Below are 25,335 nucleotides of genomic sequence, written 5' to 3'. Positions count from 1 at the left end.
AAGTCTTTCTGGTTGAACCCTCTCCTCAATGCCTGAGTACTTAAAAATGAGCCCTAGAGTCAGGAATGACTAGCACAAATGTACGAGGGGAACCTTTACCATTACTTACAGTTATATGGGAAGCTAACAAATGGTCTTGAATTCTCTGCAGGACTTCCTCCACTTCTGCACCCCTACTAAACCTAAAGCTAAGGCCAGATTTTACTATAACAAGTGAGAACAATAAACCAATGAAATGACTTGCCCTCAGAGATTGTTGGTGCTCCATCACTGGAGACTTTTAAGAAGAAACTGGACAACCATTTGTCTGAAATGTATAGGGTCCCCTCTTGAGCAAGGGGTTGGACTAGAAGACCTCCAAGGTACCTCCAAGACCTTCTGTTATGTAGATCTATTTGATTTGCAAATGTTAACGCTTCTTCCAATGAATTCTGGAATGTCATGGAGGTAAATTAATATCATATTCTCTACGATCAGAGTGCTTGGATTCAATCTCATCACAAATAATAACAATGAATTGATGAATAGCTCTGAGCTTCTTTATCAAGTGTTTTACTTTTGGTCTGCAACAGGGTTTCTAGTCCTCCAAGTTACTGTAAGGAATTTATAGGCTGGCTATGCATTAAGGGACAGTATACAATTGTATCTAAATGAAATGCTGTAAAAATTACTATATTCTCAAGTCAAGGTCAGTTTCTGGTTAATTCATCTGTTCAGTTTCCTTGTTTATGTAATAGAAGGGTTTACCATTTTTTTCTGGCATATTTTTTTGACCTAATCTCTAATTAGATCTCTAATTTCAAGTTGTCTGCCCTCCAAGTCCTAACCAGGGTTAAATCAACTTAGTTTTTACAATTATACAAACTTTACTAGGTGCTATTACTATCCAGGCCTGTCTTATACTTCATGGTGCTTGTCTCTCTGTCTACAAAAGATTTTGGATCCTGTTGATTAACACAATCTGAATTCAATGCTACAATATGTATGGATCTGGCCCTCTTACATATTGTAGTATTCAGCTCAGATTGTGTGAACTATTATGATACGAAATCCTTATTTGTTGCTTTACAGAATCTGTGGGATGTAAAAAGCAAATATTGCTAGGGTATGGAAGAGGTGTGTGTGCAGGGAACCCTTGCTTTACACACACACGTCAATAGAATGTAGTCCTATGTTCTATTCCAGGTGTCAACCAGGGGTGAAATCCAGTAGGTTCTGGAGAACTGGTAGTGGAAATTTTGAGTAGTTCGAAGAACCGGCAAATGCCATCTCTGGCTAGTCCCAGAGTGGGGTGAGAATGGGGATTTTGCAGTATCCTTCTCCTACCACGCCCACCAAGCTACACCCACAGACCGGCAGTAAAAAAAAAAAAATGAATTTCACCACTGTGTCCAGCCTTAAGACCTGTGGACTTCAACTCCCAGAATGACTGACTGGGGAATTCTAGGAGTTGAAACCTATAAGTCTTAAAGTTGCCAAAATTGGACATCCCTGCTACTCCTTCAGCCTAAGGGGAGGTAAAAAAATGGGCCATAATTTCCTCTTGCTTTCCTTTACTGACATATTTCAAGTCCCTGTCTAGCCACCTCAGGGACAGAGTTAAAGAACATTGCTCAGCTGCCTGTGCCTTGGCAAGCGGCCAGGACCAGCCTTGGTCTGTCAGATTCTTGCAGAAAGAGGCGGTCTCTCTCTCTCTGTCTCTCCTGCCCCTGTTCACAAACTCTTCTACCTTTTAAGCAACTGTTTTTTCAGAGACAGCCTCTTGGGTGACAAAAATCAGAGGCCACCCCAGCAAAACCTCCAACTCCGAGTGCTGTCTGATGCTTTTCTCACCTCTCATTGGCCAAGAAGAGAAAACAACAAAAAATAAATGTGCTTCTAAAGTTTACACTAAACTCTCACCAGCCTCTCCCTCCCTTCTTTCATTCTTTCAACAGAGAAGAAGCCAAAGGAAGCCTAATGCTACGACGCCTGCAGGTTGTTGGAGCAACTTTGTTATCTGTTACCTTTATAAGAACCAGGAAATATTCCAACTGGGAGAAAAGTCTGTGCCATACGGTAGTGATATACTTTTCTTTCTTTCTTTTTTTTACTGAGAAAAGAAGAGGTCTGAAAACGCTGACAAGCAAAGCAGGCTGAAGGGATCACTTTTTGAAGTTTATCTTTTCTTGGATTAAGCTGAACATTTGTCCTTCTCTTTGCCATGATCCAGTGCTACGGGACGCGTCTCGGATCATTCCTTGCGATCACAATATTGTTTCTATTCAGAGAGGTAAGAAAATACGTCACTTTCAGAATGATCAATTTCAACTATGAACATTCCACTGAGCTTATTTTCCAGTATTTGCACTTGGTGGGGCATCGTCACAAGTAGCGCTTCTTTAATGGGCTGATATGGAATTTGTAGATGGCTACTTTTATATGATTGGGCATGGCTTGCCTGATAATCCCCTGATGTTTTTGCAAATTGGCTGTGGCTTTTCTTGTCAATCGCAATCAGAGTCAGTATGATTCAGTTTTTCCATAACAGTTCATTTATTTGAGCTGGTCAGCTTCTTAAATGTTATTTATCTGCTCATTTCCCTTTTGCTTGTTTCAACAGCACCCATGCAAATCTTTTATATAACTGCTAAAGATAAGTAATTAGGATGCAAACATTTTATATTTCGGGTTCACTACTACAATCTTTGCAGAGATTCCTTCCCAGAGTCCATTATAATCCAGCCATTTGTTCAGAATTTCTGAAATGCAATGCAGATGAATTCATGGTCTTCTTTTTATCCAGTAAAAAGATAAAAGATCTGTCTTTTTTCTCAGAACTATGCTTTTACTTAAAGGCTTGATCCACCTCCATGGTTGTTGACTTACTCAGATTTAACGTTCTGATTTAATTTTTAAATGTCTAAAAAGGTTTTCTTTTTCACCCTTAGAATGGATAATTCAGTTGATCTGAAAGCCTGAGTCGCAGTCAGATCTATGCCAAGAAAAAGGGTTTCGGTGTAGATGATACAAAATCTTCCTCATGTTTAGAAACATGTTTAAGATGCTATTGTAAAAGTTTCTTCTTTCTTGAAATACAGCATGAATTAGACCTCAGTTTGAAAGGAAGGCAATCTGTTGAGGATGATTTGATGCAGTTCTCTGAATTTCTGTCCTGACAAGTGAGCATAAGTATGGCAAGCAGTGGCTGCCATGCCAGCCCAGTTTGATCTGTGGCATCACCCTGCTAGCAAGAACTAAGATGCCCTTACACAGCAATACTTCATTGTTGGCATACCTATATTGGCAACAGCTACTATCACCAAGTAGCAATAGCCTTGTTTTATTATAGGCTTTTCAGTTCTCTTGTGATATTATTGCCAGTCAATTCTTTCTTTGTTCCTATGTTTTGTGATACACAGAGCACAGATCAAGTTATGCAGTAAAGTGGCTTAATAGCACACCTCATGGGATGAAGGCCTATACCTTGAAGAGCTCAACTCAATTTGAAACCATTAGAGCTGAGCTGATTTTTGAGACTGATGCTCATATTGCTACATTTTTGCAATGCATGCCAAACAACAGATGATTATTTAGCCTATTTGAATAAGTCATTTAAGACTTCAAGAAAAAGCCTGAAAAATTGGGTTCTTTATGCATTTTGAGAAAAGATAACAAAAATCCCCCTTTTTTTGGCGGGTGGTCATCTTTGATTGGGACTGTTGTTCCTAAGCCACATTTCCTACTCAGAAAAGAATTCATTTTGTATTCAGTGCTATTGTGTAGACATAATATTTAAATCTGGGACTGAGCTGTAGGCAAAATCTAGATTCTCCCATCCTGCATATATTTCTTAATCTAGCTTCAAACAACTAATATTTCCTAGGAGCTAAATACCAAGACCCAGCTGCAGAAAGAATTTATTGATTGTATTAGGATATTTATCTTTTCATGTTCCGATTAATAGAAAATTCTTTTTGAAACAAACTTTTATCTCAAGACCATAACTCTTTCAAATCAGCAGGATATTTATTTAGAGTAATCCATGTATATAGATTTCTACAAAACTAAATGAACAATAATGGAAAGTAAAAATGGTTAACCCCATAGAACCATTTTATGGTATAGGATCCAAAAAGACGGAATAGTCAGATTTAATGTGGGGTTCGAACATAAGTAAGGATGTTCAAATAATATAAAATCCCATTTGAATTATTGGTTCAATCAATCAGCTTAGTATATGTGTAGAAAGAACCAAAATATTCAAAAGTGATTCAGACACATCTGATTTCATTTGACTTCTGACTCAATTTAGAAAGTTGATTTGAATTGCCTTCAGATTAAATTTCCAAATTAAAATATTTCTGTGGACCTAAACACCAGTGTCTGACAATGAAAAACAGGACTCTGTAATCAAAAAATTCTTGTAGTTCCATATAACATATTGTTTTCAACAGGTGGAATAATGAAGTTACCGCTTCCCTCCATTCCATGTTGCTTTTCATTAGTGTATTCTCTCTTCGTTTTCTCTGTGAGGTTGGGATTAGAATAGCCTTCCTCAACTACTTTTCACCTCCCCATCTCCAGATATGTGGACTAAAGCTTCCAGAATCCACATGCGGACTAGGAATTCTGGGATTATAAACTCCCATCTCTGAAGGATGCCCTGGACAACGAAGATTGGAATAAAAACATTTTGGGAGACTCCAGAAGTCCTTATAAACTTATAATATATCTATACAGTGTTTCAGACTAATATTTATAGTATTGTATGCACTTTAAAAATAATTTGGAAGACGTGCTTGGAACACATAGCATCTTTCTGCTCTTTGTGAAAACAACTTGGTTTATTAAACCCAAGGTAATTCTTAAAGCAGTGCCAGCACCAGCAGCCTTTTTTCAGGCTCATGTGAACACCTAGAAAAAGTTGGGCTATATTAATGAGTAACATAACAGCTCAAAAATTTAGTCATCTCAATCTGCCTTATTATAGCTTCCTGGTTACCTTCAAGGAAAATGCCCCAACAAGTACTTTTCAATGTTCTAATTAATTGACTTTTCAAGAACGGTTGGAACAAACAAAAGACCAGCTCAATCTGTTTGAGCAATTTTGAGCTATCCAAAATTCCAGTGATAAAAATGAATAAAGGAATATTCCTAGCCTTGTTGCTGCCCTTTAAAAAAATGCACGGCATTACTGTCAGCATTTGTATGGTTTTATTTATATTCTACTTTATTTCTAGGCACTCAAAAAGCCTTACATGGGGATCTTTCTTTATTTTATTTCCACAAAAACAATCAGACCATAAAGCCTGAATCCAAAGTCTAAACTATCCAAACTATGTTTTCATGATTAAGTGTGGGCAAGAATCTGGGTTTCCCTGATCCAGACCTAGACTATCTTAACCTCTTGCATCATAGCAGCTCGTTAGTTCCTGGGAATCTAGTGATCATGCTATCTCATTGGGATTTAGTCATTATTTATTGACTCCCACCCAGACCTGTGATCAATACCTGCACAAGCTCGTCTAATTCTTACATGTTTTGGGTCAAACTCTAGTCTGAATGATATGTTATGAATGAAGTTCAGAGAGCAGAGACCAGACGAGGCTCACTCCAGTGGAAGTATTTGCTCTATCTTTTATATTTCAGGGTGTAGAATAAAAGGCCTGGAAAACAGTATATTTAACTGGGAATTAAACAATGGCTATAGCCATTGCAAGCGGGATAAGACTAAGTTTAATTGTATCTTAGCAATATTGTTTATTTTGCCACGTTGGAATGCACTGAATTTTAGCTGTTTTCCCTTTGCACATCCCCTAAGAATTCTAGTTAAATAGGCATTAAAGGAATCAGGAATGTCCACAGTGTGAGTGGATCAAAATTACAAGATTGCAAGATTGGTGTTAAAAGTGAAGATCCCCCTCCCCCCTTTTTTATACATGCACCCTTTAAGGAGCCCTGAAAACAGAAAAATATGATGGCACAAATAGATGATGACCTGGTTGGCTAAAGTTTAAAAAACATGTTGGGTGATTCAGCATAATATAGTGCAATTATGCATAGGTCTGTATGTCAGGTGAACATAGCCCAAGAAAGGTGCATGGAAGCAGAATAGAACAGCTACTGGCAAACATAACTTTTCAATCTGCATTGCTTGGGTTATTAAGATAAATTTGTATACATTTTCAAAAGTTTGTACAATGTGTTTTTCCACTTTCAGTGGAGCAACAGGCTTCTAGTAGTTGCCTGTGGCCCCATGAAAGGATTCATGCAAAAAGGTTCATAACTAGCCCATAACCTTGAGTTGGTGAAGCTTAATGAGTGTAGGCTGTGGGATGGGGGTAAAAGTCTCTGTATGAAGTTCAAAGCTGGAGAATCTTGAAAAGAGAGGAAGGAGAACTGTATGGTTATTCTATCTAATTGTTTTACTCAATTGCATCTATTAATCTTAAGAAATTTGAAAAGTTTACTTTTCTTGATATTTTTGTTGGCCGTTCCGATGGCCTTTGTTTGTGTAGTACAGAAACAATCTTAAGTCAAACATGGCATATTGTTCCAGAAGACAATCTGGAAATTCTCCTGTAACTTTTGGTTTGTGACTGAGCTGGGAGATGAGATTGCCACACTTTTCTCTCCCTGCCCCTCCATCCCCATCCTCAGGGAGCCATAGCTTATGGAATTAACTCAGTTTTCTGGGACTGAATCATAAACCGACCAATCAGATTAGATGTGAATAATTTCTTGGGCTACAGGATGATGGTGACTTCTGTTTCATTGGACTATATAAATAGAGCTTCTTAAAGATATTAGCTTCAGTCATTTTTAATTTTTTTCCTCGACTGAAAACAAGTAACTTAATTTACCAGGAGACTGTTTCAAAGGGTCCCTGCATATTTCCCCCCGTAAAGGAAAAGCAACTGAGGGCAGGATGTGAGGAATACTTTGAGCAAGCTCGCCAGCAGAGAAAAGAACTAAAACGCCACACTTCTAAGCTGATTCTCTGCTCTGAACTGAAACTACCACTATTACATTTTGAAAAAAAAAATCAAAAGCCATTGGTGAAGGGGAAAAAAACTACAAATGACTGATGAGCATGACATAGCATGTGCAAATAAGCTGAGGTCCATGACTAACAGCATTTTTTGTTTTCCTTTCAAGGTCCCCACTGTTTATTTTAAAGCCAAGTTGTGCCTTAAGTTAAGTGCATTTTTTTAAAATACACACCACACAGAGCAATGCACATGTATAACTCCCATTCCTCTAAGATAAGGTTCATTGACCAACAAAACTCTAGTAATTGCTTACATTGGGAAGGATGAACGGAAAGAGTAGGAAGAACCTAAGTAGCTCCAGCCTCTAGAGGAGGATTCCTTTCTCACGGTTCATGTAAATAATTGTGTACCATTGCCTACATAACTGCTGTCTATGAACATTGGACCCATCCTGTGGACTGACCACATTTACCATCTTCAACTAATAAGAAGTTAGATTGATAAGTTGCCAAAATAGAAGCAGAAGAGACTGCAATCCTTCTTTGACTGGAGACATGTTTCTGCCTCCTTCATCTGCCTCAGATGGGATGTCAGAAAAATGAACATAAATAGCAGCAAAGCCAGAAACAGTCAATGGGGTTAGAAGTTCATGATAGCAAAGGGTTTAGAAGTTCGTGATAGCAAGCTTGGAGAATGTTTGCATGGGGAAATATTGGAAAGAGATTTGAACTGTCGTAATTGAGTCATGTTCAACTCTTTGTGATCCCACAGACCATAGCACTCCAGGCTTTTCTGTCTTCCACTGTGTTCTGGAGTTTGCTAAATTTCTTGTTCATTGCATCTAACCATCTCATCCTCTGCCGTCCCCTTCTCCTTTTGCCTTCAATCTCTCCCAACCTCAGAGTCTTTTCTAATTAGCCCTTTCTTCTCATTTGGTGGCCAAAGTATTTGAGCTTGAGCTTCAGTATCTGTCCTTCCAAAGAGCAGTAATTCTCATGAAGAATCTCACAGCCAGTTCATGAACAGAGATTTCTGTCTCGCTGAAGCAAAGGCAGGCATGTGCTCATATTTCTTGCCAGCATATAGGATTTTGGCCAAGGTGCTAACAACTGACACGATGGCAAGAGCATAAACGCAGCCAAGTGACAAATGGCTCTCCCCTGGAATGGTTTTCTGTATGGGCAGACACTAAAGACAGCTTAGAAGCTTTGGCTTCTGTTCCAAAGGCTGACTTGAAAACTTGGACCCATGTCAAGAAGCAACCAAGATTCCATTTTTGGTTAATATAGTATGGACAAATCTGTGGATACTCCTATATTGATATTGTGAAGTAATTCCAATGATGTATGAAATCAAATTGATGAACATGTCTGTTTTTAATGGCAGATCAAAGCCATTCTGTTCTTTCAGGCTTCGAAAGATTCTAATTTTTGTGCCTAACAGCACACTTTATGGTACTTTACACTTTTGGACTCATGTATTTTTATGCAGGATTGATGTCATATTCGTTTTTTATTCTAATTTCATTATCTTTTAATGATACCATTTAAATAACATTACAATTGCCTACAACCATCTGTTAAAATAAATAGCAGTGTAATCCAGAACCTGATGAAGGACAAATCTTAATTAACAGAAAAGTGCCATATTGACAAGAAGCTTAAATGTTGATATTTTCCTGCCAATTTGTAGATCTTGACATCTTCTCAAAATGGTCGGTTTGGGACATTCCCCAACGGTCTGTTTGTAAATAGTCAGTTTTCTCAATAGAAGGAAAGAAGTGAAGTCTGTCAGAAATCTGGGTTGGTCCTTTTACATTTACTCATAGATTATCTCAATTTAAGCAGTGAGCAGTGAACTGGCCAAGTTTGTACAGTATATAGTACCTAATTATTCAGAGGGATGGTAAAAACAAGATAAAATTGTGAGATGCTCTAGAAGAATTTCTTTAAACTGGGTGAATTTAATTGAGTAGTCAAATGGCAATTTAATTCAAGTTTAAAGTAATGCACACTGGAGTACAAAATTCCTATTTCACATATATATGGTCCTGAGATCATAGATGTCTGTAACAAATCAAGAAACTCTTGGGCTCATCTCAATGTGCACAACTGTAATTTTTAAAAAAAGGCAAATTCTGTGCTGTAGATCATTAGGAAAGCCAATAAAAATTAAATAGCTAACCCTGCAATGTGCCTCTCTCGCTCTCTTTCTCTTTTTCCAGTTTTCCAGCTTCATTATATTCAAATGTAGATGTCTCTCTCTCTGTCTCTCTGTCTGTCTGTGCCTCTCTCATACACACATCTACATTTGGATATAATGAAGCTGGAAAACTACCTAGGGGGCTCAAATACCTTCCTTAAGAGAAAAGGGACAAACATAGAATACTTTTGAAACGTAATGGTGACTGAGAAATATGATCAAGATGTAGAAAATCACTCAAGGCATAGAGGAAGTACGCAGAAAACTTTTCTCTGGGTCTCAAAGTGGGCCAAAGATCCTCCAAAAAAAAAAAAAAACCTGATTAGAATGAAATTTAGAACTGTCAGAAGAAAGTATTTCTTCACAATAGCATATAATTAATTTGTGGAAATAATTGTCACCACACATGGTAATTGCTACTTATAATACATGAATGGTTTTAAAAGGAGGTTGGGTAAATTCATGGAAGACAGTTCTATCAATGACGGATAGTCTTGGAATTTGGTATCACTTTAGTATCACTTAGTTGTGGGCAACCAGCCATCAAATACCTTTTTCAGGTAATTTTCAGGGGGGAAAATTAGGGGTCTCCATCTCTTATATTTAGGTATACCAGAGGCATGTAGTTGACCACTCTGAAATATAATTTTTTGACTAGAATTGACTTTGGTCTGATCCACAAGTTTGTTCGTTTGCTTTATGGAAGACTCCTTCTCTACAATGTTGTTCTTAGTGTTTGTCCCACTTGGTATGAAGCCCTTTGGTAGTGCATCCACCTAGTTCATGCAGAGAAGCTATTGATGCAGGATGCAACAATAAATCGGTATTGCTGCTCATACCATGCTATCTGAAGGATTCTTACCTATTTAACACAGCATAGTAGTTGCCTGAAGTAATGATGTTTCACTTTTACCCAGTAAAATTGGACAAAATATCTTAGGAGAAAGCCATAAGTGTTAAATCAATTTATTACACTAGAACGTAGATATGTCTTAATTAACTTTTTACTAAAATGTATTTCCTTACCAGGTTACATCTCAGACACAAGTCTGTAATCCAAGCAGTGACCATTTAGCCAGGCAGACTCAAACAGCAAACAACACAGATAGAGGAGTTTGACCAATAACATCACTCATCACATCTGCAAAACCACTATCGCCACAAACCACAGATTGTATGCTATGTTATAAATAACCAGTTTCCATTCTTTCTATTAAGTGGGCCTGCTATATTTCTGTCACACCATGATTTAATCATTTTTCATGTCAACAGCACAAACAGTGAAGTATCAAAAATAAGTATAGTCCCCCAATTCAATCTGTTTGATGTTACGCTTCATTCTGTTTTAAAATAAGGGTCTCAGTTTGTATATCATGTATCCATTGATATTCAGGTTGACTTTTCAGAGTTAAGTCAGTTTAAATATATAATAGATTCTCATCCTGGAAATGCCAATGTTGGGGGTGGGTGGGTTTGTTATAATTGTTTTTCTAGATGTCTTTAGGTTGTAGACACAAATACATTTTTAATCTGGTGTTCTCTACACAGAACCTTTATGTGCTTAACCTTCTGAAATTGGTACCTATTTAAATATACATCCTTTCATTCACTGCCCAGGAGAGCATTCATATTACCTTAGTTCAGTGTTTCTTGAACTTTTTTTATTATTGCTATCCTAAGGAGCCTTTTCCTAATTATCTCAATGAAATTTGAATATCATAGACATGCTATATCTGTTTATGTAGTTTATCTATATCTATGCTTCATATGATGACTGCTATCAAGTCTGTGCCAAATCCTACACTCAAACATTTTCTCCATGTTGATATGTCTTTAATTTGGTCCTTAAGATCTTCCAAGAGTGCATTATTGCCAGGATAACTGAATCCACCAACTTGCTGCTTTTTCTCTTTCCTTCTTCCTTTCTCAGTATTGGTGCCTTTTCTGGAGAGCTAGGTCTCCTGACATAATGTGTCCAAAGTAGGATAATTTAAGACTGGTTATTTGTGCCTTGAGTGAGAAACTTTGTGTTTATTGTTTTTGATCATCCATTTGTTTGTTTTCCTGGATGTCTACACATATCAAGTTCAAAGGCATCAATACTCTTCCTATCTTGCTTTTTCAAAGTCCAGATTTCCCTTCCATTGTGTCGTAGGGATTACTATGGTTTGCACTATTCTGATCTTTGTAGCTATAGACCCATCACAGCATCTAAATATGTTTTCCAAGAACTTCATATCGGTTTTACCAGGTGCTTGTCTTCAATATGTTTCTTACTTGTTACTTTACTGTTGAATTTTATACAGACTTACTTTTTTTATCCAATGGAGGAAAAGAAAAACTAAATAGGATGTTTAAGTTAAAAGTTAAACATTAAAGATCTATTAACTTTCAATGTAAATTTATAACTGTGTTTGCTGGGTAACTTTAAATGTTATTTATTTAGTTATATAAATTGTAATGTATCAAATTATATATACAAATTAGGATTTTATGTAAGTACATAATGATTATAACAATGTAATCATTTTTTTAAAAAAAAATCATTCAAAACTATTTTCCAGCAAAAGTAAAGCAATTGAAAAAGTAAATTTATTTTTTAGGAATAATTTTTGTCAACTTTTAACATTTGCTTGATATGAGAAAGTAGCATTTAAATTAAGTAGTTTACAAAGGAAAATTACTTACCTAAGAACAATTCAATGGGATTTCTGAGCTTGATGGTTTTTATCTAAAAGTTCAGTGTTTGGTAAGATGTTAGTAAATTTAATTCTGACTTCTCCTCTTGAACATACATCAATTATGTCTCTTTCCTTTGTTAATATATTATTTATTCAACTACTTTAAACTGTACAAGAGGTTGGAAAAGAGAAGCACTTTTGCCATTTCAAACCACCATAAACAACAATTACAAGGAAGCCCATGGAAGCCAATAGACACTGACAGGCTATTTGCAATACAACTTCAGGATTGAGCAATCAAGTGAAAGTACTCCAATCACACATCTATTAGCTGTAGTTTTGCAGTGCTGATCTTTGTTTATCTTTGTTTAGTTTATCTTTCATGAACTCAATGTCAATGCTGCTCATTTGTTACCCAAGAAAACCCAACAAAAGGAATTAAATGCTGAGAAATAATATTTTGATGGGAAGGATTGAGCTTTGGAGGGCCACAAACCATTGTAATATTGAAGATATTTTTGCTGTCTATATTTGAACTACCTGTATATTTTTGCTGTAGTATGTTGTGGTTTTGGTAAGATTCCCAGTCTAATTTCTGGTTTATTTTGTCCCCATGGAGCAGTGGTGGGATACGACTGGTACACCCCAGTATGGCCATATAGGTGCCTGCTGGGAGCACCAGGAATCGTTCTGGTATGGTGCTCTGGAGGGCCCACCCGCACGCGCTCCTTACCTGTATTAGAGCTGATCAGGGCTTCTACACACGCGCAGATTGTATGGCGCCTGCGTGACACTCCGCCAAGCAACTGGAGTGTCACGGATCTGTCGCAGAGCATCGCAGGTGGTAAGTTGCATGTGCACACTGTGCACATGCGTACTGCGTGCGTGCATGTGATGGACGCCCGTCCCCGTTGCACCGTACCAGTTGCACCGGGATCCGGAACCCACCATTGCCATGGAGTCATTTTATCACATTGGAATCATCTTATACAAGTAGTAAGAGTATATTTTAGCTATTCTTTTTTTTAAAGAATTATAGCCTATTTGTCTCTGAAAGGATTCTAGGTGGCATACAACATCAGCAAAAAGAAAGCCTAAATAAATAAACCAGTAAATCAGAACATCAAAATAAAAATTAAAAAAATCATTAAACTGCAAGGTGGCCCCCTAGAGTCAATTGGTAAGGTCTGAAAGTACATTTGGAATTAAGACTATTTTGACCTGTTTCTGAAACTGCAGCAGCTGCACATTCTTCAGGGGCAGAAAAGTCCATAAAGTGAGGGCTGTTGCAGCAAAGGTTTGTCTTCTCAGCCTCACAGTGCAGACTTTACTAAGGAAGGGAAATATCAACAGGATAACCAAACTGGAATTTGATCAGTGCAGGCAATCCTAATTTAATATCCATTCATTCCACAACTCTTCATAGGTGCAATAGCACTTAATGAGAGACACTTATGACTGGACCTCAGAGTTGTGACTGTCAGTGTCAGTATGGTCATATTATTGTGATTCAGGTATTCAGTAACTAGCTTGCAATTATCATGTTGCAGCATCCTGAAGTCATGTGATCGGCACTTGTGATTTTCACTGCCAATTTCTTACAAACAAAGTCAAAGGGGAAACCTGTGGGAGGTCACAAATAGTGATCACATGACTGTGTGATGCACAACTGTGTGACATTCAACTAATGATGGGAAATGGAACTGCTAGGTCTGCTGTAATAAGCGGTGTGGTCACCATGACATATTGCTTTACAACCACTTCACTTAGCATCAGAAATCTTGTCCAAAACCATAGGTAAACAAGCAGTACCTATAAAATAACTGACGAATGTGCACAATGTTCTCGACTAGTTTCAGAGACGATTTGTCTATGTAAGTTCTATTTTATGGGCAGGAAGTGTGCTTTCAAGACCTGCTTGTGAGCTTCTCAGAAACATCCAGTTCACCACAGAACAAAACAAGAAACAAGTTTGTCACCCCAGTTCTCATTGACAGTGTGCAACAAGTCCCTTGAAGAAAGGTTGGGATGAAATGACATTGCTGGTATATCAAAGAGCATCAGAGGAAAATACAGAGGGAGCCCCAGAAGTTTAATCTCTTGAGCTGCCTGACCAATGTTATTGACAATGTGTCATCTCAAATTGCATCAGACAGCAGAGAGAGGCATGCTTGAAGTGTCCACATACTGAGGACACTGGCTCATTTAAGCTTAGCCTCTCTACTTTAGCTGTCTCAAACTGTCACATTGCAACATTCTGCTTCATGTCAGATGTTAAAAGTCAGCCATTTTGCTAAGCTGCCATAGAATTTAATAGGATATGAAAAGCTTACAGTATGTGTCAAAAATTCAGCAGCTGGCAATTAACACGTCCTACTTACTTCATTGTTCAAAGGTTGCAGGGGTAAACCTTTTCACAGTAGCAGAGTGGACAATTGAAGGTTGTGGTTGTGGGTACTCAGAACTTCATTTAACAAGCAATTGGCAGGATCCTGTCAGAGGCTAAATGTGTTTTCTTTACTTACAGGTCAAAGGAAATTTTGAGCTAACCAAAGCTAAATGGCTTGAGTATAAAGATAAATGTTTGAAGAGACTACAAGAATCTAAAATTAGTACAGGTAAGGCAAAAATCCACCTTCTACCATCTACCACCAGGAACATGAAGATAACAGCTCTTACATGTCCACACCATGTTCCAGTGGTCTCCACATATTGAGACAATACACTTCAAAAGTCAATCAGCTGGACTGGGTCTCCAAAGCAAAAGTAGAAAAGACAGATTTGTTGTTGTTTTCCTCTTCACCTGCATAGTAAGCGATGCCCTTGCTGAGTCCTCAACTTGCAACCAGTCCTAAAGTCCTTGACTTACGACCGGCCGCAAGTTCTCGACTTACCACTGACAGCCAGCAACAGCTCAGCCACACCTGATTGGCTAAGGCATGGCTGGCTGAGCGCGGGCTGTCTAAGCAATCCTATTGGTCGCCCTGCTTGACAGCTCTAGTATAAATAGCTGTCAAGCAGGGCGAGGTGCTGAATCTCTGTACATAGTTTGTTGTTGCCGTTCTACCGAATAAATAGCTGTTCTTCTTACCTCAGCTGCCTTACACCTCTTCAATTAATAATGAATCTAACAGCCCTCTTGCTGGAAACATCGATCTTGACATCTTCTGGTATCTTGGAATTGCTTTCCACCTGAAAATAAGACCTCCCTGGATTATAAGCCTAATCGGGCTTTTGAGCACTGTGCTAAAATAAGCTTTCCCCGGAAAATAACCCCTCCCTGAAAATATTGCAACATAGCAACAGCTATGCTTGCCGCCTCCTGCACCTCAAAAATAATGACCTCCCTGAAAATAAGTCCAAGCACTTATTTTTTTTTGGGGGGGGGGAAGAAAATAAGACCCTGTCTTATTTTCGGGAAAACACGGTTGTGTGAAAGCAATTGTAAAATACTGTGGTCATTGCCCAATTGCTTCCTAGCTATTTACAGAGATGGCTTTGCTACTTTGGGTGAGCATAGATTTTTCTTTGTCTTTTCTCTTCACTGTCCAAAGTACATGTGGTGAAAAAAGAACAAGAGGCTGTGGGACTTTTATATTGGCTAGATTTGGGGGTGGGGAGAGCTTGTAATAGCAATATGATGAAATGGAATTAATTATAAGGGATACTCAGCTTCATGAAGGAAATAGATCCTGTTTTGGTTTGTAGAAAACATAACACGAAATAAAAATACTGAAAATAGCTTATGAAGAATGGAATCACAAAATAGTGGCCATATTATCAACAATGTCAGTAATGATATCAGTAGATTGTGTCCAAAAGATGTTGCACCAAAAAATATCAAAGGTAGAAGAAATTTAATACAACAAGGTAGAGATAGTATTGAAAATGGATAGGTCAAGAGAATGGTTTAGGAAATAATGTTTCACTGGACCTATAGAAGAAATAGGCTGAAGTTTTAAAATTTAAAGGGGAACTACAAATGACAAACCAGGAGAGTGACCTTGATAATTTTTTCCTAATGGATTTCCAAAAGAGGCTAGGACAAAGAAGAAATTAAAACAAATCAAATCATATGACAATATTTTAATGAGATAAAGTTTATGACTGTTAGAAGTAAAAGGTCTCTGATAATATCTCTACTCCAGAAATCTTTTTGGCCAAGTCCTTTCAAATCCAAATCAAATCTTTTCTTGAGATAAACCAATGTCATTCTGAAAAATAGATATTACCCTTGAAATGCTGTTTTTCTGTGTCAACCAATCCTAAACTGTCCATCTCAAAAGTTCTGTCGCTGTGGAGAGATCACTCCATTCCAATCCTCCATCAAATATCAATTTTTCATAACAGAAACCTATTAATATCTCCATAAGCCATTTATAAAACAATATTTGCGTCTTATTAAAGACACAACTTCCTAATATCAAAGTCCTAACCACATGTAGAATAATTTCCACCCCAACAAATTTACCATGTTATCAGTCAAAACAAATCTTAGTTTTAATTCAGGATAAATATATAAAATAACTTTTCTTTTCTCTTGCAACTGCTCAGATAAATTTTTCATCCTAAGTTTTATAAACCAAGTATTTTTTTTCTGATATGGGTTTCTTGAAAGCAAATAATGTCTTGGATTTTTTTAAAAATAATAATGATGATTTTTGTTCTGTTTTGATGAACATTTCCTCCACTTAAATCTCTTCTAAAGCATTTATAATCCATGATCAGGCCAACATTTTAGAAAAGTCAATAAACAGAGCATCTAATTTAGAATTATCTCTTTCAGATTCCTATTGCATCTATTGTGATTTTGTGTAACCGCTTCTGATATCTCCATTTGTATTTCCTCCAATTCTTCTTTAAATCTTTCTAGATAATCTCTTTCCTTCTGAACAGCTAACTATCTGCTTGAAAAGTAAAAATCATGCTTTCCAGTCTGGAAATATCCTTTTCTGGTTTACTCTTATCAGTAAAATTTAAAATCTGCCTCATTGTTCTTCTATTCTCGATACAAAAAGTTTGCTAGAGCTCATCCTTTCTGTAATATGTTTATCGGAATGCTCAGCAATTGCTCTACATCTCAAACAAAATTCCTTCACTCTTAATTCCAATAGAACCAAATTGTCTAATTCTCTTTCTAACTGTCTCTTTAAGTCCTTCTTGCTTTCGAAAATTTCCACTTTGTGTCAGATGCAAAGAATCAGGATCAAATGTTAAGTTCTAGTCAAACTTACTTATTACTCAAACCTGTGCAACAGTATCTAGCAACTAACAATCAGCACTAAACTGGTGCTGGATAAGGGAACAAAACTCAGCGGAGACTAGACTTAGCTCACTTGTGGGAACAGAACAATTCCTCTCTTGACTCTGCCCTCAGGTTCTGCCTCTTCTTTTGCTACACTTTGTTATTAATCTGTTTTACTTCTCCTCTTCTCGCCTCTCCTCTTCTACTCTTTTTACAGAGTTTTAAATCCTTCTGACTTCTTAATTCATCATTTCCTTCATCTTTATAAATATTTCATTCCATCTCATTTTGAAAGCTTAGTACCAATTAACTTAGTTTCAATTAAGCTGGGAGTTTTGTTTATAAAAGAAAATATAATTATTTTAGATGGAGATTAAATGAAATGTTATTATAAAGAGGAGCAATAGCGAAGAACTGTAAAAGGAAAGTAAAATAATTGAAACTAATTTTAAATGAAGGCATTGTTTTAAGAATGGCTTCGAAGCAAGTAAAGCTTTTATTAGAGGCTATTTTATATAACATAATGCTGAATTTAAGAAGATAAATTCAGAAGAAGACTGCTAGATAATAGTCCTAATAAAATGGGAAAATAAGCCAGCCTACTTACTTAAAAAACCCAGCTATCTGGAAAAAGTCTAATCTGGGAAAGCTAGAAGGAAAGAGAGGAAGAGGATAACTGGCAGCAAGGTGGATGGATTTAATCACAGTGGCTATGAGTGCAACTTTGGAAGACCTAAAAGACCAAAGTTAGGGATAGATTGTCATGGACAACATTTATCTATCTGGTTGCTAGGAGTAAAAAAAAAAAAAAGAGCTGTTTTCATGTTTTCAACCATTACTGATTTCTCTCTTTCTTTCTTTCCTTTCATTCATCTTTATATCCTACTGAGATATAACACAAAGTTGTGACCTGGCCAAGGTGATAATTAGCTGAAATATTATTTGTCTGACTTACCTAAATGCTGGTTGTTACTCATGTTTAAACTTTCTGACTAATCTTTTGGCCTCTTGAGATCAGTTTGAATTAATTTCTGTGGTTTACCATATTGTGCTTGCTTTTAGTGTGTGGTCAAAGAAATTCTGAAAATGAAAAACAGCAAAAAGTCTGTGAATATATAAATAAGGGGATGTGGTTTTTTTTAAAATGTAAAGTTCAAAATGTACTATATATAAATATAAGAAAGGATAAAGAAAAGACAAAGAGAGGAAAAACTAAGTGGGGGGATGGAAATTTATTTTATATTTATACTCCCATGCCTTTTAAGTGTATTTGTCATGGTTGCAATCTGACAATTTGTATTTATATTTATTTTGGTTGGTCTTGATATTGTTAGTTTAATAAGCTGTGTCCTAAACAAAATTACTATTTCTATCTACCTGGAATCTCAGCCAACCATGTTGGTTTGCAATATGGTGCCATGTTAGTGTTAAAACAGTAACAGAATAGGTTTCTGATAAAGAAATAAAAAGTGAGATGGCTTCATTTAAAAATTGGCTTAGTATCAACAATATCTGTTTCATTTATGAAAGAAAAATAAGTTGGCAAATGGTACTCTTAATATACTTCTTATGGTCAGCATTTAAACCTATTTTCAGAAAGGTACTGTAGCTTGGTTACAAAGAGTAATTTTATGTTCACACTAACTAACAAATATGCAAAGTTACATATTGCTAGCATAATTACTGTAGAGCTTAGTTTAGTGATACTGCATTCCTTGATGATCAATTTCTTGTAACATTTTGTTACCTTTCAAAAATATTCTCTTTCCTTCTTCACAGGAATATATTGTAATGGAAGTTTTGATCAGTTTGCTTGCTGGCCTCATTCACCACCAGGAAATGTCTCAGTTGCTTGTCCATCTTATTTACCATGGCTTAAAAATGGTAATACAAACTTGGAAACTGCGAAATTGTAATACACTATATAATTTTCCTTTCCTTTTGGAGTTCTATATTGGGTACACCATGACCTAAAATAAAATTATTCTGTGCTAATAGTATATGATACATTTTGGAAAAATAACTAAATTACAATCAGATTCTGCTATCATCAGTACAGAGTATAGCAATTATAAAAGTAGTGGTATTAAGATCTGGAACTTGATTACCTTCCTACATTTGCAACAGTCCCTGAAACTGAACATCTAAGCTTGGGAGGGGGCACCTCTTACTTCCAGATATCCTGAATTGCAGTTCCAATCATCTTTTACCTGCTAGCAAAATTGGGTGCAGTTCAGCAGTCTTTGGAAATAAGCTAAAGCTAAAGGTTCCCCTTGCACATATGTGCTAGTCATTCCTGACTCTAGAGGGCAGTGCTCATCTCCATTTGAAAAACCCGAAGAGCCAGCGCTGTCTGAAGATGACTCCATGGTCATGTGGCCGGCATGACTAAATGCCAAAGGCGTATGGAACACTGTTACCTTCCCACCAATAGGGGTTGCTATTTTTTCTACTTGCATTTTTACATGCTTTTGAACTGCTAAGTTGGCAGAATCTGGGACAAGTAACAGGAGCTCACTCCGTTATGCGGCACTAGGGATTCGAACCTCCAAACTGCCAACCTTTCTGATTGACAAGCTCAGAGTCTAAGTCCTTTTGGAAGTATTGTACCCATAACTGTTGCAATTGGATTGATTGTGTCATTTCTTAGCAGTTGTAAAGATATGGTATGGCATTCTACTATTATATTTGTACATCTATGCCAGTGCAAAGTTTTTTCTATACAGAACCAGTAGTTCTTGTGCTTAACATCACAAATCTGGAGTGATTTTCTTAGGATATTAGCTAATGCTTAACATAACTAAATGGGAAGACATCCCACACACCCCAGAAGCAGAATACAAGATTGATGTATTCACATTTTTATTTCTAGCCAAAGGGAACATAAGTAGAACTAGAAAGACTTCTGTTGGCTAAATGAAAGATCAGTTGGCTGTGTTTATATAAGCATGATCATCACAAAATGATTGCGACAGTAACTGATGGAAGCAACATAAAACGATCTAAAAATCATGGAAAATGTGGGGGGAGTGTTCATATGTCTTCAAATATAGTTGTTTTTGGTGATGATCAATCATGCTTAGGAAAGAGATATATCTGAAGGAAGGATGGATGCCTTAAATTACCCATGGATGTCACATCAAAAGACAGTAGAGATGGATAGTTCCCTTTTGACCAGAAATCTATTTCCATAGAAAAAGACCCCAATTATGTTGAATTAATTAATGCTTTGTAACCTCAAGTGCAATTTATTTAAAGCATGACAAAGATATTAAAAGTTATTTAAAGAAACACAGTCTTATCCCATGGGTTTAGGCTTTTAAAAAGATTTAAAAATAGGGAATTGTGCAGCTTTGGCAGTGTTAATCCACTGAGAAATATTAAGCTTTCTACAGTTACCTCCCAAATAAACAGGCATTAGAAAGAGCTGCCCCACAGTAAGCCAAGTCTCCTTTTTTTGGTCTTTCCATGCATGGGATGAAAGGGTGACAGCAATAAACCAGGGCTGAAAAATGAAATGCATGGCTTGACCTTTGAGCTTGTGTCTGTTTACTTTTAGGAAGCTCAAGGAACATATACAGAGTCTGCTTGGACCAAGGGATTTGGCAAAAGATCGAAAATACAACAGAGGTTTGGAGTGATCGCTCGGAATGCCTTGAGAATCATTTCAAAGTAAAAGTGAGCAGAGTCATCTTTTATGGGAGACCCATTCACTATTTAATCTTCTCTGGGAATCCTCTTTTGACCTACTGAATATAGATTAGGTGAAAATTGGCTTAATGCCAGTAACTGTGAGAGGGACCTTGGAGTCCTAGTGGACAGTCCCTTAAAAATGAGCTAACAGCGTGCAGCAGAAGCCAAAAAAAGCCGATGCAATCCTGGGCTGCATTCACAAGAAGATAAAATCAAGATCAAGCGAAATTCTAGTATTGCTTTACAAGGCCTTAGTAAGACCACACTTGGAATATTGCATCTGGTTTTGGTTGCCACAATACAAAAAAGATGCTGAGACTTTGGAGAAGAGCTACAAAAAATGATTAGGGGGCTGGAGGCTAAAACATATAAAGAATGGTTACATTGGATATGAATGAAAAAAAGGACTGGGGGGAAGGGATGTGATAGCACTGTTCCAATATTTGAGGGACTCCTACCAAAATGAGGGCGGGGGGGGGGTCAAACTATTTTCCAAAGCACCAAAAGACAAGACAAGAAACAATGGTTGGAAAGAAACCAAGGACAGAATCAACCTAGAACTAAGAAGACATTTCCTAACAGTGAAAGTAATTGGAATAGCTTGCTCGATCACTGAAGGCCTTTAAAATGAGACTGGACAACCATTTGTCTGAAACAATATAGGGTCTCCTGTTCGAGCAGGGGGCTGGACAAGAAGACCTCTGAGGTCCCTTCCAACTCTATTATTCTATGTTCTGTCTTATTTGGTACTGTGATTACAGCTCACCTGTGGTGCAACTTACCTTGCATGAAAATGGGTAGCAGAAAAGAGGGTTAGCATGATTTAGACTGGAGGCTTAAAGGAGTCCCTCACCTTCTCTCCTTTGGGATTCCAGACTACAGAGTTTATTCAAAAGAAGCACATCAAATTAATCTGAGAGACAAGCTATAAATACATTGAGCAAGATTCCACATTTGATTTAGTTTCCTTATTGACTACACGGCCTCCTTTGAGAATTTGCATACTGGATTTCTATACCCCAAAGAACCCTAACTTGTAATGATTTTTTGCAAGATGAGTTCAGAAGTACAGTTTTAACAATGTTATGGCTCCCAGGTATAAAATATAGAAACATTCAGGAACATGCACAATGATTAGATAGCACATATGATCTATTTTCCACAATGGTCCTATATAAAGAAGAAGGGAAGTCAATACAGAATGGAGGTTTGGCTAATAAAACAAAATAAACAAATGTCTCTTACACAGAGAAAGAAAGAAAGAAAGAAAGAAAGAGAGAGAGAGAGAGAGAGAGAGAGAGAGAGAGAGAAAGGAGGGAGGGAGGGAGGGAGGGAGGGAGGGAGAGAGAGAGAGAGAGAGAGAGAATATAGTGCCTTTTTATGATGGATAATTTTTCTTTTGGTAGCAACACCATAATTCTTACTTTCAGCCATTACAGGTTTTTTTGCACAGCACATTTTAATGCTTTCTCCACTACAGTTATGAATGGCAGATATAATAGAATCCCTCTAATACTTAAATAATGTCCTTGTTCCTCTGGTGAACCTGAAACTCTAGAACATATTTTCATAAAGCATAAATTATATGTGCAACTGCATTTTCAATTAATGTGTCCTTGAATGGAAAGAATGCCTAGCCAGGCTGAAGTTTTCTTCAATGACAGACATTCTAAAATCACATTTTTAATTGCTAGGTTTTGTGCCTTAGCCATAAAACTGCATCATATCCAGTTTTGTTAATAGAACCACACCATGTGTTAAAGTATTAAAATATTATTATATTTTGGGATTATATTTAGGTTGTTTTAACTTATATTTACAATGGTTTTGACAATCATAAAGATTAATTGACTACTATTAGCTCCTGTTTTTGAGTTTCCTCTGTCCTGGCACTTTGGAGCTGTCACTGGAGAAGCAATAATCAAATATAGAATTATGTTTCAAGTATTGACTGCTAAGTGTTTCTATAAATATGGCATAAAGTGGGCGGTTATCTCCTTGTTTGTAGCATTAGGTGATCAGATTTGTTTTTTAATATGATACCTCTGAGTATCCTAAATCCTTTTAGGAGAAAAGCCGAAGAATTAAAAAAAGATAGAGGGATAGAGAATGAAACAGAAATGAACTCAAAATGATTTACAATAAGGGTAATAAACCAGAGGTATTGTAGCTGAAATTTCTGAGTGATCTTCAAGGAAAGGGCCGAGAGAGCGAATTACAGTCACCCGAATTACCGTATTTTTTGGGAGTATAAGACGCACCGGAGTATAAGACGCATCAAGATTTTGAAGAAGCAAATTTTAAAAAAAGTTTTTGCACTCTGAAGACCTCCCCAAAATCTCCCGTCTTTCACATTTTTTGTCCAAAAAAAAGAGACATGCATAGACTTTAGGAGGCTGGGGGAGCAAAAATGAGTAAAAACAGCCCATTTTTCTCTCATTTCTGCCCTTCCCAGCCCCCAGAAGCACTCTATAAGCCTCCTAAAGACTATGCACATAGATAGGTAGTTAAGAATTTTGATATATAGATGGATGGATGGATGGATGGATGGATGGATGGATGGATAATATCCAGGGTATGAGTGATGGTACTCACTCATGTAGTTTGACCAGAGATGCCTAAAATTTTGCAGCCAGCTGTATGTGTCAACATAGTAGTAGCTGTTTTGGGAACTAGGTACATAACTGATATTTATGAATTTATCTCCCTCAGGAAAACTTGACTGCATTAAGTATGTTGTTTCTTTGTTCTTTTCAGCCAGAAGACCTTACATTGTTTATGGTGTTTGAAAAACTTTCTACTGTGGGATATTCTATTTCTCTTGTTTCCCTTGTCTTAGCACTCTTCATTCTGCTGTTATTTAGGTCAGTATAACCATTTTCTTTTTCAGTAGAATATGGTCTGTTTAAACTATTCATTAGAATATTTTATTTGATTTATGCATCACCACATATGTTAGAACAGAGAAGGAGATGATGTCAGACCTTCCCAATGGATTTCCCTTGATCACAGACTATGAAATATACAAAGAGGTAAAAAATGTCTTCCTACAACAGCCAAATTAGATATTAACAAAGGAAAAATAGATGAGGGAACCTTTCAGGAAGAATTTGGGGAGAGTCAGAGGAATGAATTACAAAATTATAGACTTTACTCGAACAATGAAATAATGTTTTTCATATCTCTTGCCTTAGTAAAATAAATTTTTTGATGACTGCCAATAACATATCAAATATTGAAAATATTTGAAATATATCTTACCCTAGCATATTTACCCTGTCACCCAAAATTTTTGGCCAAAAGTATTTGCATTAGAATTAAATCATCCTTCCTCAAATAAGTCTGTGACAATCATGACTAGTTTGGAAATGTCAATCATAGAGAACCAACACTGAAATTAAAGGAATAGCTGAGGAACCACTGCATTCGATTATTTGTTTATTTAGGAGCCCTCCTGATGCAGTGGTTAGAATGCAGTACTGCAAGTTTACTCTGCTCACAGCCTGGAGTTTGATCCTGTTTGACTCAGCCTTCCATCCTTCTAACATTGATAAAATGAGGACCTAGATTGTTGAGAGCAATATGCAAATAATGCTAACTCTGTAAACCACCAAGAGAGTGTGGTAAAGCTCTATGGCATGGTATATAAGTCTAAGTGCTATTGCTACTACTATTACTGCAAACAAATATTTACTGTCAAGCCAGCCTCACATGTTCTCAGGTTTGATGACCTAGAATGGAATTGTCTTACCAGCTCAGCTTAAATACAAGCGAACAACCTTACCATGAGTTCAAGAGGGAAGATTGTTAGTGAAATCCATATGTAAATGGAACAACGGGATTCCTAAATTACAATTAAAATTTTACTACCAAGAATAGGATAGTACAGATTGCAATGAGATGAAAGGAGAGGAGAGAACCCAAACTCTCTCAAATCATTTTGACTGAACAGAATTATAACTGACCATGGAAAAACATCCTGAACCTCATGTTCTTGGTTCAGTTCTGTTGCAATTTGCATTATATGATTTTATGTTCACACATAAAAGCAATGAAATGCATCAACTACTGAGCTTGAGAAAAGTAGAATAACCAGCAGAATTTTGCCTATGCTTACTTGATGCAAGAACATTATTCTTTTTTAAAAAAATGAACTTTGACTGTGCTAAATATTACAGTGATGTGTTGAGTACCCTTTCACAAAGCCATCAAACACATGTTGTGTTTGAAGTATACTACATCATATCAGTAATGAACCAAGTAATAACAGGCACATAATACAAGAGTAACATTAATAAGCTGATGCAAGATAAAGTGGTAGCAAAGTCTTTAACGAGAAGCCACTTAATGTAACAAAGTGTATAGTCTGGAGAATAGGAACGGAAAGAAAAATGAAAAGGAATTTTAATAGTTCCATATGGGGATTGGTTTGTTTTGATACCTTTGAGCCAATCTTGACTCCTGCTGCTGCGTAAAAAAAAGTCCCTGCAGTTTTCTTTGCAATATTTTCAGACGTAGTTTTCTCTTGCTTTTTTCCTGG

General features: G+C 36.8%; 1 protein-coding gene across 1 annotated transcript in view; it reads left to right on the top strand.

Annotated features, from left to right (window-relative positions):
• The first annotated feature begins 1,731 nt into the window (after positions 1–1,731).
• GLP2R (glucagon like peptide 2 receptor) overlaps positions 1,732–25,335 on the top strand; it is a 36,947-nt gene continuing 13,343 nt past the window's right edge. Inside the window, exons 1-6 of the mRNA XM_087709838.1 lie at positions 1,732–1,977; positions 2,103–2,272; positions 14,385–14,475; positions 18,882–18,986; positions 20,662–20,780; positions 23,553–23,659. Of these exons, the coding sequence (XP_087565964.1) occupies positions 2,204–2,272; positions 14,385–14,475; positions 18,882–18,986; positions 20,662–20,780; positions 23,553–23,659 (491 nt within the window). The 5' untranslated portion in view covers positions 1,732–1,977; positions 2,103–2,203. The remainder of the gene's footprint in view (positions 1,978–2,102; positions 2,273–14,384; positions 14,476–18,881; positions 18,987–20,661; positions 20,781–23,552; positions 23,660–25,335) is intronic.

The sequence above is a fragment of the Thamnophis sirtalis genome, unplaced genomic scaffold (genome assembly GCF_051295495.1).
Source record: "Thamnophis sirtalis isolate CommonGarterSnake01/CBP01778 unplaced genomic scaffold, rThaSir2_p1.2 scaffold_3, whole genome shotgun sequence".
Classification (NCBI taxonomy): domain Eukaryota; kingdom Metazoa; phylum Chordata; class Lepidosauria; order Squamata; family Natricidae; genus Thamnophis; species Thamnophis sirtalis.
Note: the sequence above shows the minus strand (reverse complement) of the source record. Positions and strands in the feature narration are given on the sequence as shown.